This window comes from Xiphias gladius, chromosome 2 (assembly GCF_016859285.1).
Source record: "Xiphias gladius isolate SHS-SW01 ecotype Sanya breed wild chromosome 2, ASM1685928v1, whole genome shotgun sequence".
NCBI lineage: Eukaryota > Metazoa > Chordata > Actinopteri > Istiophoriformes > Xiphiidae > Xiphias > Xiphias gladius.
The window spans coordinates 4474363-4493510 of record NC_053401.1 but is presented as its reverse complement, the minus strand read 5'-3'; the positions used below and the strand labels follow the sequence as shown (position 1 = coordinate 4493510).

The 19148-nt window shown below is 42.9% G+C and overlaps 1 protein-coding gene across 2 annotated transcripts; it reads right to left on the bottom strand.

The window, feature by feature from the left end:
* Positions 1 to 490: 490 nt before the first annotated feature.
* vezt (vezatin, adherens junctions transmembrane protein) lies at positions 491 to 17883 on the bottom strand. Of its 2 annotated transcripts, none has more exons than XM_040151449.1 (12): positions 17745 to 17883; positions 16349 to 16486; positions 11591 to 11680; positions 11273 to 11457; positions 9378 to 9662; positions 8061 to 8219; positions 7289 to 7436; positions 6446 to 6804; positions 5083 to 5276; positions 4357 to 4463; positions 3930 to 4137; positions 491 to 3621 (listed from the first exon to the last, which is right to left on the bottom strand). In XM_040151449.1, exons 1-12 carry the CDS (start codon positions 17778 to 17780, stop codon positions 3071 to 3073), a joined length of 2460 nt encoding a protein of 819 aa, XP_040007383.1. In that variant the 5' UTR covers positions 17781 to 17883; the 3' UTR covers positions 491 to 3070. The 2 variants fall into 2 exon arrangements, with proteins under 2 accessions (XP_040007383.1, XP_040007392.1); XM_040151458.1 differs by having other exon boundaries at positions 8061 to 8207.
* Positions 17884 to 19148: the final 1265 nt, after the last annotated feature.

Genomic DNA, 19148 nt, shown 5'->3' with positions numbered 1-19148 from the left:
TTGAAATGAAAGTATCGGAGAAGTTTAGAGGGTAAATGTCTCTAATAACTCATAAACACCTAAAGTGGGACAGGGGGCCACAGCTAAACACTGTTCACAAGCCAGAGAAATCCGTATCTGAGAAGTAACTATATCAAATACTATGACAAATAAATGTAGTGGGGTAAATAGGACATTGTTTCCCTCTAAAATGTAAGTGAAGTATTAAGTAGGATGGAATGGAAATACTCAAGTATAGTACAAGTACCTCAAAATTGTACTAAAGCCCAGTACTTGAGTAAATGCAGATCTGTGCGTAATCCTCCACGGGGCTTTAAAGGGGAGCAGCTGTTGTGGAGTCAGACAAATGCAAAATCCCACAAAACGTATCAAATAACCCACCAGACCTGTTTCTCCACCCCCCCCCACCCCTCCGGCCATCAGGGTCTCTTCAACATGAGCGGAGTCTAATATCAGAGAAGACCTCGGGATACATTGAACACTTCCAGCATGGTATTTTATTTCACATTGGAAAATGCAGGAGGGGTAAGACCTCACCCCGGGGGGAGGGTGCAGGAGGGGTCAGGACATGGCAGACAGGGAGACAAGAAAGACTGGGAAGGTGGAGGCATACATCAGGGCTGTCAGACTCTTATGGCAACTTCATGTGGAACATAAAGTTACAGATTGCCCTCGCATGGGAGAAGACCAGCCTCCTCTTTTATTACCATACCCGCACACAGACGGGTATTTGATTTTTAAACCTCACAGCAGCACGGTTCATTAAATTCATGCCACACAACTCGGTGTCGAAAACAAGGCCCCCCCCCCGACCTTTCCGCTGAGTTTGCCCCTGTAAACACGGACGCTGAGAAACCCGGATTGTTTCAGTCGTTGTGAATTGTTCTTAGACAAGTATGTCGCTGCAAATAGGGTTGTGAATGTACGCTCGGCTATTCGTCCACTTCACTGTCCCGCCCATTGTGTCCAATCAGGGTCGGATCGCAGGAAACGGGACAGAAATAACGCGCTGATAGTAAAAATAGCATTCCACCTCCTCTTCTTGCACTTGATGTGTGTGTGTGAGTGTGTATGGTCACCCTTCTGCTGTAAGGGGTGTTCAGACAGAAAGCAAGGTGAATTTCCCGCCTCGTGTCATTCGCACCAATTTGACCCTTTTTGTTTATTCGTCCCAAACATCCAAAGTAACAACTACAATGGTGGAAAGTAACTAAGTACATTTGCTCAAGTACTGCATTTAAGTAACATTTTGAGGTACTTGTATACTTTCTTGAGTATTTCAATTTTATGCTGATTTATACTTCTGCTCCATTACATTTATCTGGTAACGTTAGTTACTCTGTAGTTTCAGATTAATAACATAAAATATAACCAACCAATTAATTATAATGTCATTTTATAGGTTAAGATAAAAAGAAAGACTTTTATTGATCCCCGAGGGGAATTCACAATCTACCCAGCGGTATATGAAGTAATCAAAATCAGCCCCAGCTTTACCAGCTGCAACAGTAAAGCGATGTACACATGAATGCGTTAATAAATACGATCCAGTAATATAGCGACCATTATTCTGAAATGAGCCATTCTGCATAATGAGTACTCTTACTTCGGTACTATTAAGTATATTTTGATGCCAACAAATTCATTTTTTTTTACTTACTTGAAATTTTGTAACAGAGTATTTCTACTTTTATATAAGTAAAGTATCTGTAAACTTCTTCAAACTGTAAAGTTACAGAAGTTAGAAGTTAGTTGTAAGCATATGTACAGGTTTTCTTCATTTATATAAATTCATATCATCTAACAAATAATAAATTATGATTAAACTGGTTATCAGGCTCTCCATCGTAATGTTAGTGTACCAAAAAAGCCACATAAATCGTTGTATTATAATGCACTAATCCAGTAATAATTTCTTTGATAGAGACCTGATACTGTTTGATAAATACTGTTGTTATATAAAAAATGTTTGACAAAAAATTCAAACCACCATTTGATTATCAAATGTCAACAGCGAGCCTTTGAAAATCAATCAATGTTTTTCTATTTCTTTTGTCACCATAAAGGCCCAACGGCCTCAAGTAGGGCAGGTTGTATGGTGCCTGAGAGGCAAAACCCAGGACAAAAGCAAATCACTTGCTACTGCTTGTAAAGTTTAAAAGCGGTTGAGTGGTCTTATAGTGAGTGACTCAAACTGAAACTGAAACTGTAAAAATCTAAGAGGGGGGGCGTCAGTAGAAGTTGCGGCCTTGTGTGGGAGTGTGTCTGTGTTTGTTCAGCGCAGCCTCTGACTGAACTCTGGCTTTTCACTAAACACTGTACTGTGTTTAACCGTGTACGTGACGTATTCGAATTTCAATTCTGAACTCCCTCTCCCTCTCGTCTCTGCACGTTTATGAAGTAGATTCCTGAAGTCCTGGGATGAGCCTGGATTATCCGCTCACGATGAAACGTTTTGAACCTGCGCGGACCCGTCTTTGCATCACGCGGGTGCATTTGCATCTAACCGCATCCGTATTTGCCTTCTGTCTGAACACACCTTTGGAGAATTGCTTAAACTGTTATCTCTGAAAATTGCTCTCAACCTTTTCGACTCCAGCTCGAAACGTCCCGGCGGTAACTTGGACTTGACTGTTCTGATTACAGAGACACGTAAGAAGGCTGCGAATAAAACCATTTTCTTCTCAAACAATCCGATTACACATTTTTACGTATGAAGCCAATCACTTGTTGCATACAATCTTTGTTTCCACATCTACTGAGCGATTGTGAACACTTTAAACTATGCAGATGTCACCGAGTAAACGTGGTGGTCTTCTGACCTCAACACTGTAAGGTCGTATTTTGTTTTAGTGGTTCTGGTACCTGAGTTTTAACAGCAAAAGAGCAGTAAGAATTGTGGGTAATGAACAGTAACATGGACGGATGGATAATAGAGAGTGAATTGGAAATATCTCCACACCAGAAACAGTAAAGATGTAACACAGACCCGTCGATAAAAGACACCCTGACAATCAGACATAAATACAGTCTCTGCTCAGTGCTCGGGTTAAAGCGGCCGGGTCTTATTTCAGTTCTTCTCAGCGGTTCGTCTGTCGCTCTCCTTCTCTTCGTCCTCCTCCCCGTCGTCTCCGAACGTCTGCTCCTCCATGCTGATGAGCGAGTGCGAGCGTGCCGCCACCTGAGCGGCGAGGGCGGAGCTGAAGCTGAGAGCCTCCGAGCCGTGGATCTCCGTCAGTCTGTCCATCACAGAGACGGCGGGGACTTTAGGCTTCAGGAAGCAGTCCAGACCGTTCTGGGACTCCCCCTCCTCCAGGACCCCATCGTACTGGTGCAGCTCCGACGCGCCCCCTCCTCCTCTAGTGCAGACCGAACTCCCCCCCAGTTCCCCTTCCTTCGCCTCCAGACCGCAGCTGAACTCCATCGCCGGCTCGGTGGAGGGGTCAGGCCTCACCCTGCCATCTTTTCCTTCCCCTTCCTCCCCTCCGTTTCCTGCAGAGTGCTCCGATAGGTGGTTTCCCTCTTCATCGCCAGTTTCTACTGAGCCTACAGAAGTCGGAGCGTCGGATGGTTTGGTGGCGGGATCTAAATTCTCACTGCAAGCTGAAGGTGCCACAGCAGCTGCAAGAAAAAGGAAGAAATATGTCATTCAGGGTTCGACTCATATATTGATTTGAATTTTGACCTCGTATTACAAATCTGACATAGACTAATCAGTCACATGCAATCTGATACGATAGTTACGACAGTTTTTTGTCCTGGGCCATGTCAGTATCCCCCTTCCATATGGGATACTGGTTTCAGAAGTTCTTATTGTTATCAACTAATTATTTAATGGAAATGAGTCTTTCTTGTGAATGCGTCATTGGATTTACCAAGAGTATCTGAGCAGATTTGTTATCATCCTGGGTATCAGCAGAAAGACAAACCTTGGTCGTTGAAGAGCAGCTGCTTCCTCTTCATCCTCTCCCCCTCCGATGCACGGAAGCCCAGAACAGCTTTTAGCTCCGACAGGACGCGGCGAGACTCCTCCCTCTCCCGCCGCTGACGTTCCCGTTCCTCCGGTGACAGCGTGTCAGACCAGGACCCCCTGCCTTCGCCGTCAGAGTCCGAGTCCGACACGTAGGCCTCCCACTCCTGGTCACACAGGATGGACAGAGTGAGAGATTGACAACGGGGGCAGCATCATGAGGAGAAAATGGTGGGAAATAAGTGAGCCAAGGTGTTTGTGCCAATTTAATAGGCAGCATTAGAGACATGTACAGAGATCTCGACTGTGATGAGGGACTTTTGGTGTAAATGGAAGCAAACAATGCAAGATGTCAGGTGAACGGCGGTAGGCGGACATGATCTTACCAGCTCCTCTGGCACAGGGTCTCTGTCCAGGATCAAGGGATATGATGGAGGAGGAGCAGGGATCTCGGACTCAGGAGTACCACACTGCTCCAGACCCTCCGCATTACCTGCAGAGATGATGTAACCTTTCATTACTGCAACAAAATTACCTCAACAACCTGGTATTGGAGCTTGGTCACTGCGTTGGCTGCCGTGCTCTTGTTGGTCCCTTTCTCCGCCCTACATTCTGGAGGAGCTACTTCCTCCGTGACTGGCAACAGTCTTGAATCATGGTAAAGAGGAGGTCCGTGCTAAAAATAGGCTCACTGTAAATGTGTGTGTGTTTTGTATTTATATCATAGCACTGTGAGAAACATGGGATGATATGCGAGGCACAACTTGTTAACTGGCGCTGAACCTACAAGTATGTGGTATTAATTTCAGCTCAACACGCAGAGCAGCCAAGACACTCTATAGCAAGTCACAACCCTAAAAGAAAACATCAGCACAGTGCTGATTTTACAGCATATATAGGCAATGTAGTTGTTTTTATTTTTATTAAAATGTTTGGTTATTATAGTTAGTATTATTGCTATTATTGCTGTTAAAATGTCTGTATCATTACTTATACACTGTTGCAGTGATTAATCCACGATTGATTCTCATGTGGAACTTGTCTCCAGAAGGAATAAAACTAACATGCAGAGTATATTAACATCAGGAAGTTTTGCGTGTGTTTTTGCTCACCTGGACAGGCATTGGCCCGCCTCAGCATGCGCTCCACTTGGCTGATGGTGTCCTCCCAGCAGCCGCTGCTGGCCTGCATGTGCGGCTGCAGCTGGTGCAGCCGGTCGCTGAGGTCCTGGTAGCCCTCGCACGACAGCTCTGTCAGTTCCTTGGACACCATCAGTTTCTCCAGGTCGTCCTCCAGGATGATCATCCTGACGACATCGGAAACAGAGGAGGAAGAAGAATGTTGATGGAACAGATTCAAAATGTAGGTTCAACAGTAGGTGAGACATGTTTGCGCATCATTATATTGCTCATTAAAATAGATACAATTTCACAGTTTTATGTTTCAGTGCGATATGCAGTTTCATAAACTTGAAAAGCCAGACAGAAATGGCTGTAAAAAGCATCAATATGTGACTGGCAGTTACAATCTGAAAATGTTTTACCTGCTGGCCTTTAGATCTGTGCTCCTCATTCTTGCTTTAACAGCTGGTCATAACAATAAAGTTTGTTCCCAATTAATCATAAGACAGTTCAAAGGATAGGAAAGATACGGCATGTGAATGAATGTGAAAAAATATAAGAGGAATCTCCTTGATACTATTTTGTTCCTTTTCAACATTCCACTCCTCAGTTTGTGTAACAAAATAACCTAATCTCACTTCTCAGATGTCGCAGACTTTAAAAATCCATCCTTAACTCGTCTGCTTCTCTTAATCTCCATCTGCTTCTGTGTGATAGTGATGGATTTAAGCCGGCAACCGCGTGTGACGTCATCCACTCTGTTGCTGCGAGATTTCAGACTCTACATCCCAGTGCTTTCCTTGATGATCTCGGGGGACTTCAATCACGTGACAATGGACAAATTACTTTTTGCACATCTGCATTTGCACATTTTTCTATTCACTCACTGTGTATTTATTATCACTATTATTTTATAGTAGTTTTTAAATTGTATTCTTCCTCTTTCCTCACTGCATGTTGAGCAATTGTAACAAAGCAATTTCCCTGTGTGGATCGATAAAGTTTTTCTGATTCTGACGCTGCGTATTTTAAATGTATGTAATTTTTTTTACCTTTTAAGTTTTCAATGGAGATGTGATGTGAATATTTTTATACAACTTTTCCCTTGGTACACTTGGCACACTGTGGAAATGCTACAATTCACATGGATTTCTTACTTTTATTCCATATATTTCCATAACATCCCTCAAACCTCACTTTCTATGTCCTTATTTACATCTTCTTTAATATGTACTATTGCTGCGTTGCCGGTGCAGTGACCCAGTTTCACCATACTGACTATTAAAGTCTCATCTTATTTTGTGGGAGGTGTAGAATGAGGCCAGTCAGGGATTTCTGTGTGCGTGTGTCTCACTCGCTGAGCAGGGCCTTGAGGTGCAGCTGCAGGCTTCGGATGGATGTGTGCAGGGTGTTGAGCTCTCGGCATTTCTCCCTGGCCCGTCCGGTCCTGTCGGAGCCCGTAGTCCTTGGCTGGGTTTCAAAGTGTCGGTGGAAGTCGTAGCTGCGCTGCACTTCGCCGAGGCAGCTGGCCAGAGCGTGATGGAGCGGCTCGGTGACTGCGGAGATGGACCGGTGCAGCGGAGGCAGAGGAGGAGGGGAGGTCTCTCCTTTGAGCGCGCCCTCCTCTGGCTCCTCTAGTTGGCTTGGTGACAGCAGAAGGGCCAGTCGACGGAAACATTCAGAGCTCTGTCCTACCCACAGCTGGAACAGCATCTGCAGGAGGACAAACCAACAAACACCAGCTTAATACCATCTTGTTTGGAGCTTTAGACACAGTCCAACATGTAAAAAAAAATCTTTTGACATATTACCAGCTCTTTCCTTTCTTTGTCTTTTAGCTGTTACTGGCTTCAGGGTTTTTATTTCAAGAACCAAACGGAGCGCATGAATACGCTTTCTTGTCACACTATCGCCTTACTCAAAGCTCTGAGGCAAAGAGGAAAGTAGGCCATTTGACAAAACAGGAAATGTTCACAAGATACTAAGCACAAACCAACTTGTACTTAGGCAAGAGTATCACTTTTAAACAACACAAAAAGTACAGGAATCCCATTGAGATTAACTGGTTATTAATAAAGTCTATGTCACCGCAGGAATGTTCTGGGGAACTGTGCATGCCTGGCCTTCCTCTTTCCGACTTGCTCCGCCTCTTCTCGTTTCTCTACCTGTACCACCAGGTTTAACGCTCCGGCTTTACCTTCAGGGCAGGCAGGCTGTAGTCGTCTGTCAGCTCCTGGGCCTGCTCATCGCCCAGGTGCTCGATTCCCAGGCCGAGCCCGAGCTCCTTCAGCGGCACGGCAGACACATAGTTGGTCACATTATCGATCTCGGAGTTCAGAGGAAACGTTGGGAGGGGTTAAGGAAACATCACACTTCTGTGAAAGCAACGTGCATCTACAGAAAGCTACAAATTTTCCATTCCAATTAATGTTTTTTTTTTGGTGACCTGACAGAGTAACAAGTTTTTAAAGAGATATATTATATTTGAAATGCATGTTTACACCAATAAAATACTAAAAGCATTAACTTTAAATGTCATCTATGGAGGTCCTGGGATTTCAAACCAGGAGTCAATGGTCTCCTCCTGCTTACTAATGGCTGTTGACCTCAAAAGACCCCAATCACATTTTCCCTGCAAGAGATTTCCCTTCCACACTCCCGAGATACAAAACGATGGGTCACACTATTCCAAACCTGAAGACACACGAGAAGAAGACCCAATAAAACAGGTATGACTTCTTTTTAGGGCAAAGAGAGACGCCTTCTTAAGCTGAGGATATTTGAAAATTTAATAGGGAAGTCATTATGCTGCTTTTAAGTGACCTGGAATTGTTTGTCGATATGTATGCAGCTGAAAGGTTATGCAACAAAAAGTCCCAAGTCATAAGTTATAGGCTAGTCTTCCCCTGTGTCACTACAAAAAGAGGACAGACTGAATGTTTTAAGTTTTCTCTCCAGGTAAAGGATATGCCTTGAGCATGTGACAGGTGGCTCTGCGTGAGGCTCTGAAGGCCGAGCGGAGCGCACGGTACAGGGCCTTCCTCAGTCCAATCAGCTGCTGGCCGCGTGGCACCGCCCCCAGCCCCGCCCTGCTAAAGGAGCTGGCCGCACTCACCCTGTCGAGCAAACTTGACAAGTGAAATGTGATACAACTGTGGAGACGTCCCAAAGAGGCAGGGGGGCACACACAACACTGAACACCACATCGCTAAAGACGACACACGAGACGCTTGCCAGACGACAAAACAACATACTGAGACGACTCAGATACGAACACTACACAAGAATGTTACACTACCAGGCTGTAGTGGCCTTTGACAGACTATTAAAGGAAGAGAAGAGTTAGATGATAAGATTGATACCACTCTCCTCTCTGTGCGCCAAGCTGCCAATTAGCTTGGCTTAGCATAAAGACTAACAATTATTCTCATTATTAATTTATCAGATAATTATTTTTTCAATTTACCAGTCTTTTAATAAAAAAAAATATAGATATCTATACATCTATATACATCTATATACACACATATAATATTCTTTTTATAATGATATATGACAAAGAAAAGCAAGAGATCCTCTCATTTGAGAGGCTGGAAGCAGAGATTGTTTCACATTATTCAACTGTTTCTACATGAAAATCACAATCATGACACAATTAATCTTATATGAAATAGTTCCCAATAGTTTTTTTTTCTGTTGATCAACTTATCCTTCCAGCTCTAAACACGTTACGTCTTGTTTGTTTAAATCATACAAAAGCCTATGTGTAACAGGAGGAGGTGTAGATGGATTTTGTTACTTTTGGACAGAGCCAGGCTAGCATTACCCCCCTCGTTTCCAGTCTTTATGCTAAGCTAAGCTAATCGACTGCTGGCTGTGGCTTCATATTCACTGTGCAGACACGAAATTATCAATCTTCTTATCCAACTCTGAGCAAGAGAAAAAATAAGCATATTTCCTAAAATTTTAAACTAATGATCTAAATCACTTATTGATTCAAGTGTAATGCTAGGTAAAGAGTGTTTTTCTATAATGCTAAAGCTATACACACACAAACAGAGACTGTGGTGGTCTAGAATAAGTACTACTGTAACATAAATAATAAAAACACCTATGGACACACTACATGAGGAGGTACGTTGATTAACACACTGCCATCAAAGGAGGGAATTCATTGAGCAAGCTTAGACGAAGCAGTGAAAGTTGGAGATATGACAGGATATGAATTCACATTGTCGTTATGTGGTTGGGTGATAGATAGGTGGATATAAAACGAGCACACTTACAGGGTGAACCCTCTGTAGATGACCTCGGTCTCCTGCACCAGACGCAGGGCTTTGCGAGACAGGCCGGTCAGAGTCTTGCTGTTGTGGACCAGAGTCTGGAGCTGCGTGGCCCTGGAATGGACGGTCCTCTGCATGCGGCCCAGTCTCCACAGCGTGATCCCCCTCAGCCCCACCCAGCCCAGCAGGCCCAGGCCCCATGGGGCCGCAGCCAGAGACCAGAGGCCCTCAGACACAGAGCAGAGACCCAGCAGCACTGCGGCCAGGCCAACCAGCCCCGCCATGTCCCTGAGAGAGGAGAACGGGAGGGAATTCTGACCAGTGTGCGCAGAAAGTGCGACCACTTTAGATGCTCGCTTCTCTTCTGGGCCGGGATTAAAGGGGATCTTCGCCAGTTTTTTATATGTCAATTTATTAGACTTGGGGAGTACATGGCGAGCAGCTGTGGAAACAGTTTTATAATGTCCTCTGTGGCTTTGGAGCAGCTTTGACATGTCTGAGAAAATAAGTCAAGTGACATCAATTAAAGTTATAATCCATAAGATATTCGTGAAATCTGACCCCGTTTCTTACACTATTTAAGGTCGGCATCTTTTCTGTATATTTCTCTAATGGATTAATATTGGCTTAACATGCTCCAGGGGTTCGCAGGAAAAACTGCAGCATGTAACCCAGTGTTGTTTTTAATTGTATCTCATTGGCATCAGCCTGCTTCCTGTTCGATCCCGTACAGCAGTATCAGAGTTGGATTAAGTTACTGCTAATGCTTACCCTACTGCTGTTGCATCACATTTGAAGCGTTCGGCTGCCGAAAAAACATGGAGTGGCTCTCTTTGTGAAGCAGTCGCAGGAAACACAAAGTATTTGTCGCAGAGTTTTAGCGCTGCAAATTAGGCAATGAAGTTTGGGTTTAGAGACTACAAATGTGTAGGCATGTGGGTGTTAACCATGCGAGGAGGGTCTAAAGAAAGACACAACTGAGCTGCATTAAGGAAAGTGTAGGATTTAGACGTTTAGGGACTTGACCAATACAAGAGACTAAAAGTCAGGATATCTCAGTTATTGCTCAATCAATTTTGACCACTGCGTTTCTTCAGTCTGTCACTCATAGGACCTCAACTTCATGGAAGTGCAGTACTAAGCCACTGGAGTTAGGACACTATCAGCCTCAGTTTATCCACAATAGATTTTCGCAGCTTATTTCATACAGACGTTACCTTTGTAGCATCTCTACTATATCAAGGAAGTCGTGAATACATGTATAGAATTCATCTAAACCCTACCAGTAATGAAAATAGTATGTACTGTTACACAGATATGTATATCTCTATCAGACCTTTTTGCTATTTGAAATACATTTGACTCCAAAACAATTACCTTAAAATGTACTAAATCTTTCCCCTTTTTTTTTAATAAATTTTATCAAGTCTAAGCTGTGTTGGATATTGTCAAAAGTACCTCTTTGATTTACTACTAGCATAAATTACCAAACCTAAAAGTCCAAAATGAGCATGGAGGTTCGGTTTTTGACTCGGTAATAAAAGTTCTTAACTCAAGGTTCACTTACCGAAAGCTTCGGGAACAGCTAAGTAACTGTCTTGAGTATAGAGTTTTTATCACAAACTCAAAAAGCTTTGAAAATTAGAAATACATATGCACTTCATTACCTTTTCCCTCTAATAAAAAATTATTTGAGAATCTTTTGTTTCCAAAAAAAAGTATTATACTAAATAATCTTAAACTTTTGAGGAAGGAATAGTTAATTCAACTCCTACATTTTTGAGGCTATAGTTTCAGTTTGTGCTGGTGTTGTATTGGAAAGCATTATATTCCCTGGTGCTCCAATTATCTTGCCCATCCACTTTACATGTGTGTGTGTTTCTTTCCCAACAATGTACCATAGGGAGGGCCTGGCGATGAGGCTCGGTCTGGGCAGGGTGCTTGCTCGGCTGGATGAGCCAGAGGGGGAGGAGGCGAGGGTGAGCAGGCTCGGGTCTAACAGCTCGATCAGCTCCACATCCTCCTGCAGCAGAACGTCCTGGTCCAGAATGCACCTCACCGAGTACTGGCCGAACACACAGTCCTAGAGGAGACAGAGAGAAAACATGGATAATTGCTTTTTTTTTTTTTTTTTAAAAAAGACCTTTCAAAATAAAACAGAACAAAGGTGATGGGTTTTAGTGCCAGCATTCCTTTCTGTTTCCCATTCTCCCTACCAGTTGCTGCTCCAGCTTATGAGAGGCAGCCGCCTGGTGAATCGGGCTCCATCTCCACAGTGCCTCAGCCAAACTCCATAACCGTCCTCTCTGCAAATCACACAGGGGAAAGGTTATAATGCAGTAAATGAAATAAGCGCTCCATTGCAGTTTTATGCAGTGCTTCCCACTATTTCATGCCTTAAAACAGCCCAAGTAGATCAGTAGAGTTGAAAAATGTTCCTTATTAAAGTACTAAATGATTCACCTGCAATTCTTCGTCATTTTTTATGCGCTTCCTCTAACCTTGAGTGCATTTCCCAGAAATCCCACACAACCAATAACAAGTGTGCATAAATACTTGTTATTGGTCAAAGGCAGTATCCCAGGAGACAAACCCTTTCAGGCAACAACAATAAGTCCAATGTGCATTTGTAAAACACTTACTCCTGGTTCTTTTGTAGCACCACTGTGGCTCAAAAACCACGTCACTGCTTCACGTTGCTGAATTTCTACTTTGGAATTGTAACTGAGTGTTTACATTTTCGGCATCAATAAAACCCAGATTTTTTGTACGCCTTTCAATGCAGACACTATTTCCTGCTTCCTAGGAGTGTCTGTATTCCCAGCACCTGGGACTCCCAGTGTAAACAGTCTGAGACATCCAATCACCGGAGAGCTTCACGTTTTAAGTGCACTGACATTTCGATCTAGAACAAACCTCAGGCTTTTCAAGATGTTGTTTTTCTTCCAACTGCTAAGAGCCTACCAAAAAAAAAAAAAACAACCCAAAACTGTGTAATGCCTAATCATGAATAGGATCTACTATTCACTAATCTGCTTAGAGTGTTATGTGGCATCACTGAAACTCTTTGTTTAAAAAAAATTAAAAAAAATGTGACTCATTTTGAAAGATGTTTGTATGTTGAGGCTTAGGCTTTAATAATGACATAAACATCCATTCTTTATCAGTTAAATTAAAAGAAACAGAGAAACCTGTCGAAACTCTCATCGTAACATCCTAAAATGTGTTTACGTGTGTGAGGTGTGTGCGCTCCCATTCGCGGCAGAGGCATGGGGTTACTGATCCAGACTGGGTAGCCTGCATGCTGACCCTTTTTCTTGGGGAGTAAAGCACAGGTGTAAAGGTTGCAGTCATGTTTATTACTGATTGGAAACTGGGCATTCACACAACAATGGCCATCCATCTAAGCCAACATTGTGTGTGTGTGTGTGTGCGTGTGTGTGTGTTGTGTCTTCTCTCCAGTGCCAACGCAACAAAACCCATCTGATACCACCACACAGATGATGTAAACCTTGTACAGATTAACACGCGCGCGCGCGGCCGTTCATTAACTGTAGTTAATGTCCTGGCCCAGTCTTGCTGTTGCTCATCAGTATTCTGCTGGAGTCCCAGGAAGCACTTCAGCCTCCAGACCCTAGACTGACTGCTACTATGTGAGACAACGAGCACACTCAGCATAGGCAGCCATAACGTGTATTTGTACAGCACGTACCACTGAAAACAATCATTTAATCGACTGGCAAAAAATATTCATTAACAATAATTCTAACTGATTCAAACTTAACGGCATTTACCGTGTCAAGCAAAAATGCTAATTGTTCTCTGATTCCAGTTCCTCCAGTCTTTTATTTGTTTTTGTTTTTTTTAAATCATTGTAAACGTAGTGTAGCACATTTGGGTTTTAGTCAGACTACACCAAGCGATTTGAAGACTTTACCGTGGGCTTTGGGAAGTTGCGATGGACATTTTGTTTGCAATTTCTTCACTTAATTAATTTAAAAAATGGACAGATTAATCAGAGATGAAAATATATCATCAGCTACAACACTAAAAGCACATATAAAGTGCATAAAGATTAAAAGAGGGGTGATTGGACATGTGTGCACTGTGTACAAGTTTTCATACTGGTTATAAGCTATTCTCCAATGTACTGTTACGATCCTTTATTTGCCTCAGCAGTATAACCATAACTAAACCCGGAAATGAGGTTATGTGATATGTAAACAGGGGAGATAAGACATTGTTATACAGAAATTTTGGACAAATGATATTGGTGAGATGTTTACTTACCAATACCTGACTGCATGAGGCACACCTTTCATTTTCAGGTGTATTTATTTAGGAAAACTCAACTTACAACCAAATTCCGGAGCTCCACACTCGCATTTTCACAACGTACTCACATTTACACGTGGGATACAATTAAAATCCTTTACTTTCATGAGAGGGTGCACGGTAAGGTAGTCAATGAGACCACTTATCCATTCAGTATATCAGGTCAAGGACATTCGCACATACTGTACATACCACAAATGATAGCACAGTTTGGCCCTTTACTGGTAATGGAAAATAAACCGCAGTCTGTCAGCGTGAACAAGCTGTTTGTCTCGGTTCCGACTTTCTCCGGGCTCCAGGAAACTGGTCACAGAGGGACGACCCGAAAGCTTTCCTGTCTCATCCGCATCTCTCATCCTCCTTAACTCCTTAGAACAACAGTGTACCAGAGAGGAAGCGTGACACGTACGGAAAGTTCCTGAATGAGGAAAACACAACACCGTTTCCCGTTGCAAGAGGAGGAGGGGGAGAGCGAGGAGAGGATGCGAGTCATGTGATCCTGAGCCTTCATAGGACGGATTACTGGCACGACTGAATCACAGCTCGACTCAAAGGACGGTCGTCAACTGTCAGATTAATTCAAGTGCCGTTAAAAGTTCACAGTTTTAATTCTTTGATTGCAGAGTCGAGGTGCACACAGGTCCATTAAAGAACAGGCATATGCATGTGAATTTCAGCGCGTGCCTGCACACGCACACACACACACACACACACACACACACACACACAAACACGCAGTTTGTAAGAGGAATAACATCAGAGAGAAAGCTGAGCGAGGTCTCCGTAATCGCATTTGGGCTATCTCTTCTAAAATCGGCACAAAAGCAGGAGAGAGAGATGCAAGAGAGGGAGGGGTTTTCCTACTAAATTAAAAAAAAAAAAAAAAGGAATCTGCTGTGTGTGATCACAGAGCAAAGAACATGCAACACAAAGTACCTGTAACTGTGTGTAGGGAGCCCTTCTCGCCATGTCTTTCTAATCTCGCCAGACTGGAGTGAATCATGTCAGCCAGTGTACATAACTGGTCTGTGGGAGATTGCGTGCCAATGTGTGTCACTGTTGTGAGTCAATAGCCAAATTAATTACATACTTTCTGTCTGACTGCACAAATCAAACAGTGACAATGAGGCCTGCACACACACAAACGCACGCTGACCTGGGTCAGGGATACAGATAGTTAAAAGTGAGAGTAATGGTGGGTGCAAAAGGATATGTACAGATAGGGACCTGACTAGGTCTTGGTTGCCTGAGAAATGTTAGTTGATTAGTTGTATTATATGATCTACAACTGAAATGATTATTTGATTCATCTAGGGTTGCAACTTGTGGTTATTTTCATTATTATTTAATCTGCAGCCCAATTTCTCAATTAATCAGTTAATCAATGGTCGATAAAAATGTCAGAAAACAGTAAAAAATGCCTTTCACATTTTCCCAGAGTCCTTGTTGACGACATCAAAGGTCTTGTTTTGTTTGACCACTGGTCCAAAACTGAGGGATATTCAGTTTACAAAATGTTGGCAAAAGTGGCTCAAGCGATTAATTGGATTATCAAAATTCATGGATGAATCAGAGCATCTGTAGATAAATCATTCAAGAGAAAATTAATCTGCAACAATTTCCAAATCTGACCAACGGTTTAAGCCATTTTTTGAGCAAAAATACGCACAATTTACACATTCCCCATCTGAAAAGTGTGAATTTGCTGGTTTTCTTGTTCCTCTTTGATAGTATATGGAATATTTTGGGGTTCGGACCATTGGACTAAACAAGCAATTTGAAGACGTCACTTTAAGCTTTGGGGAATTGTAATGGGCTCATTTTTCACTATTTACTCACATTGTATAGACCAAGCAATTAGTCAACTAATCGAGAATATAAATAAGAAATATTCCCATCGACTGAAGTAACTTGATAATGAAAACAATCCTTAGCTGCCGCCTTAATTTGATTTATTATTTTTATAGTCGTTTAATGACATATTTCACGGTGTCCGGGGACTATGGATGTAAAACAGCCTCTTGACACATTTACAGTCATTTTAATTGAAGTGCACTGGCCCTGTTATATTAGCCAATAAATAAAGTATGACAACTATTTGTCCATTGATCAAAATGCTAACCATCTCCGGAAAAAGACAGGTGCATCTCCAGCATCGCCACAATACTCACAAATGTCTAGTAACAACGTTAGCCTCTTATAAGCACTCGATTTTGTTGTTTTATGGTTGTTGCGTGGTGGATGAGGATGACTTGACGCACACCAGGTTCTGTGTTTAAGTATGCTGTCACCGATGTACATGGTTTTATTTGTGCTTGTTCTGCACATGTTTTATATATCTTTGTAATTATTTTATGTATTATAGTATTGTAATGTATTATGTATATACAGAGCACACACAGACTTGAACATAAAACATGATAGATGTTTTATGTTCAGGTCTGTGTGTGTTCCGTGTCTCACCTGGATGCAAATTTCCCTTGGGCGGAAACAAAGTTAAAGCTTTAGAGATGAAATTAGACTGATGTTTCAATTAAATCAAGTAGCTGAATTAGTTGAAGAAAAGTTCTTCGGGGGAGAACAGTAGAGCTGGTGGCGGTGGCATCTGTGATACTTGTGTCATTGACGGGGAAACTCACTGAAGTTTTCTGCCGCCCTTCGTCAGGAGAGGGGAGGTCTCCCTCTTGTCCGCCATACTCCTCCTCCTGTGATGCCGTTGGACATGCCTCGAAGTCAGTGTGCCCTAGATCGTGCAGGTACTGGAAAAGAGGAGAGTTCTGCAAAGAGAAAGAGACACAGTGGGACAGGCTGAGCAGTAGCGGAGGGACGACGGATGAGGGGAAGGGTGGGAGAAGATAAAATAGCGCCAGATGGATGGAGAAAATGTGGTGATTGGGGCATCGGTTTCATGCGGACTGAGCTGACACTTGCCCTGATCTTTCCTTAATTTTTCCCAGTGTGAATCCAAAGGTGTCGTAACACTGATGAGCGAGGGAAAAGCATCACCGATTCGCTGAGCTGGTCTACTTTCCCCTCAGGATTCATCAGCTGAAGTTGAGGCTCCACCCTCACCCGTAGCCCCTCTCTCTCTCTCTCCTCCATGCAGTTTTCTTTTCTATTCTGGGAAGAATGCTGTAAAGCCTGCGCGCCTTCACATGTGAATCTGTAAATCGACTCATACCGATGCCTGGGCTGTCTTTTGAGCCTCTCCATGCACCCAAGATTTCCCCCTAATTCCTCTCTCCTGCCCGGACACTGGACACTAAGCACAAGTTATCACGTTATAATCCGGTCTTCTTGCAGAGGGATAAACACAGGCGATGCTGTGTCTTGCCCTGAACAGAGAAAGCTCGGAACCAAGTCGGCCATGAAATAAGCAGAGGGGGAGAAAAAGAACGTCCCATGCTCAAATGTGTCCCATCTTCTGGGAACACACTACTCTGAGCATCCGTGCTGTGTCTCTGCTGCTCGGTCCGCTGCACAGGAGCATCCCAGGTTAATTTAACCGGCCACATCCCACCGAAACACACCGTAGATAGCGGTCGAACAATGAAAAGCTACTCACATGCATTGTCACATGAAGTCGCAGCCCATGTTGTCACAGTCCAGATGTAGCTACGTACGCGCGCGCGCGCGTGTGTGTGTGTGTGTGTGTGTGTGTGTGTGTGTGTTCTTTTTCAGAACCGTCGCATTGGATCTGGTCATCCCCACCCCACCTCCAGCAACTAGTCCGGTAATGATGAAACACCAACAACAATGCGCACACCAGCCCAGCTCAGCTCAGCCGCTCCCATGACCAGCAAAGCTCCTTGGCTGAAACACAGTCAGCAGCCAGCCAGATATGTGGATTTGTTTTGCACTGACAACGCACTGAATACTCGGGGAAAACGGCTGCTGTTGCGAAGCTTAGCACGCCTGCTAGCTTGCTAAGCTAGCTGCTGTAAATGGACCGCGCACCGTATATTTACCTCAGATCTCGGGCGGTATGACAAAGCATTACAAGTTTCGATAAAGAACGGCGGCAAACATACAAACCTCAAATACCACATCTTCATCGAACTCCTCAGTCATTGCTCTCCGCCATCTATACGCAGCCCGTTTCGCATTATGAAGTTGCAGGCGACATTGGTCGGGAACAGCCGCTGAGAAGTTGGTAGTTAGCCGGTTGTTAAACTTCGCGTAAAACTACAATTCACATGATGCTCGTCCCCAGCCGCCGCTTCCTCGCGACCAACGGACAATCGCTCGAGCCAGTTAGAACGCCCCAAGTGGTCGCGAGAGGCAACCGCTGGGAAAGCCAGGGGTGTAAAGTTAACGGAACACAGTAGGTAAAGTACGTACAAAATAAAACTTACACACTTTTAACAATAATGCTGCAAATAGGAAAGGTAGTATTTACATTTTAACTCACTAAAGATATACAGCTCTACACATATTTCTGTGCTCACTTTTGTGCGTTACCGCATATTTAACAACTGAAACAGATTATTCGTAAACAAAATATAATCATAATAATTATTTTAAATCAGTCGCTCAGTCAATCAAATAATCAATAGTCATTTTTCAAGCAAACATAGTGAATCAGTGCAAAAAACAATATTTTTGGATCCCCGCCTCTTGAATGAGAGGATTTCCTGCTTTTATTTGTCACATATCATTGTTAACTAAATATTTGTTTGGGTAATTGGACTTTTGGTTGAACAAAACAAGACATCTGAAGATGTAACATTAGGTCCTGCAAAGTTGTGATCTGCATTTTTTTACTTTTTTATTTTTTAAACTTCATAGACTAATAATTCATAGACTCGATAATGACAGCATTTCTTAGTTGCAGCCCTAATACAATTATTTAGAAACGTACGTACTGTATATTTCCCCAAAAATTGACGAAACAATATGCCTTAATTTGTTCTACAAAAACAAATTTTGGTGTCATTTGAGGCAAGCATTCGTAATCATAGACTGGATAGGCAGAGGAACTGTGGTGAAATTAAAAAAAAAATGCTTTAATGTCTTATTTACACCATTTTTTTTTTTTATGGTAAATCAGCAACTCACACCTGAGGCGCTCCTAAGATCTTGCGCAGTTTGCAGCCTGTTTTGGTGAGGTGCAGTGTTTTTCCAAGAAAAAAAGACACCGTGCCATTACAGACTGAAGTCTGTGGCTTGCACACAGTGTAAAAAAAATCAAAATTGTGTGATATAATTATGGACAAGCAGGTTCCAGAGACCAATTTTGTCACATTCAGTTGAAAAAAAACAACACAGGCTCGTACAAAAAAGTAGTTTTTGCATATTTTGCAAATGTGCATGACATACTTAGATTTACTGAAAATATACAGGTGAACACATTTTTTTTTCGCTTTTGCTGCTTTACTTCATATTCCAACAGCTGAAACGGGGCTTCAACGGTAGATTTATTTTGAAATGCGTAACCGG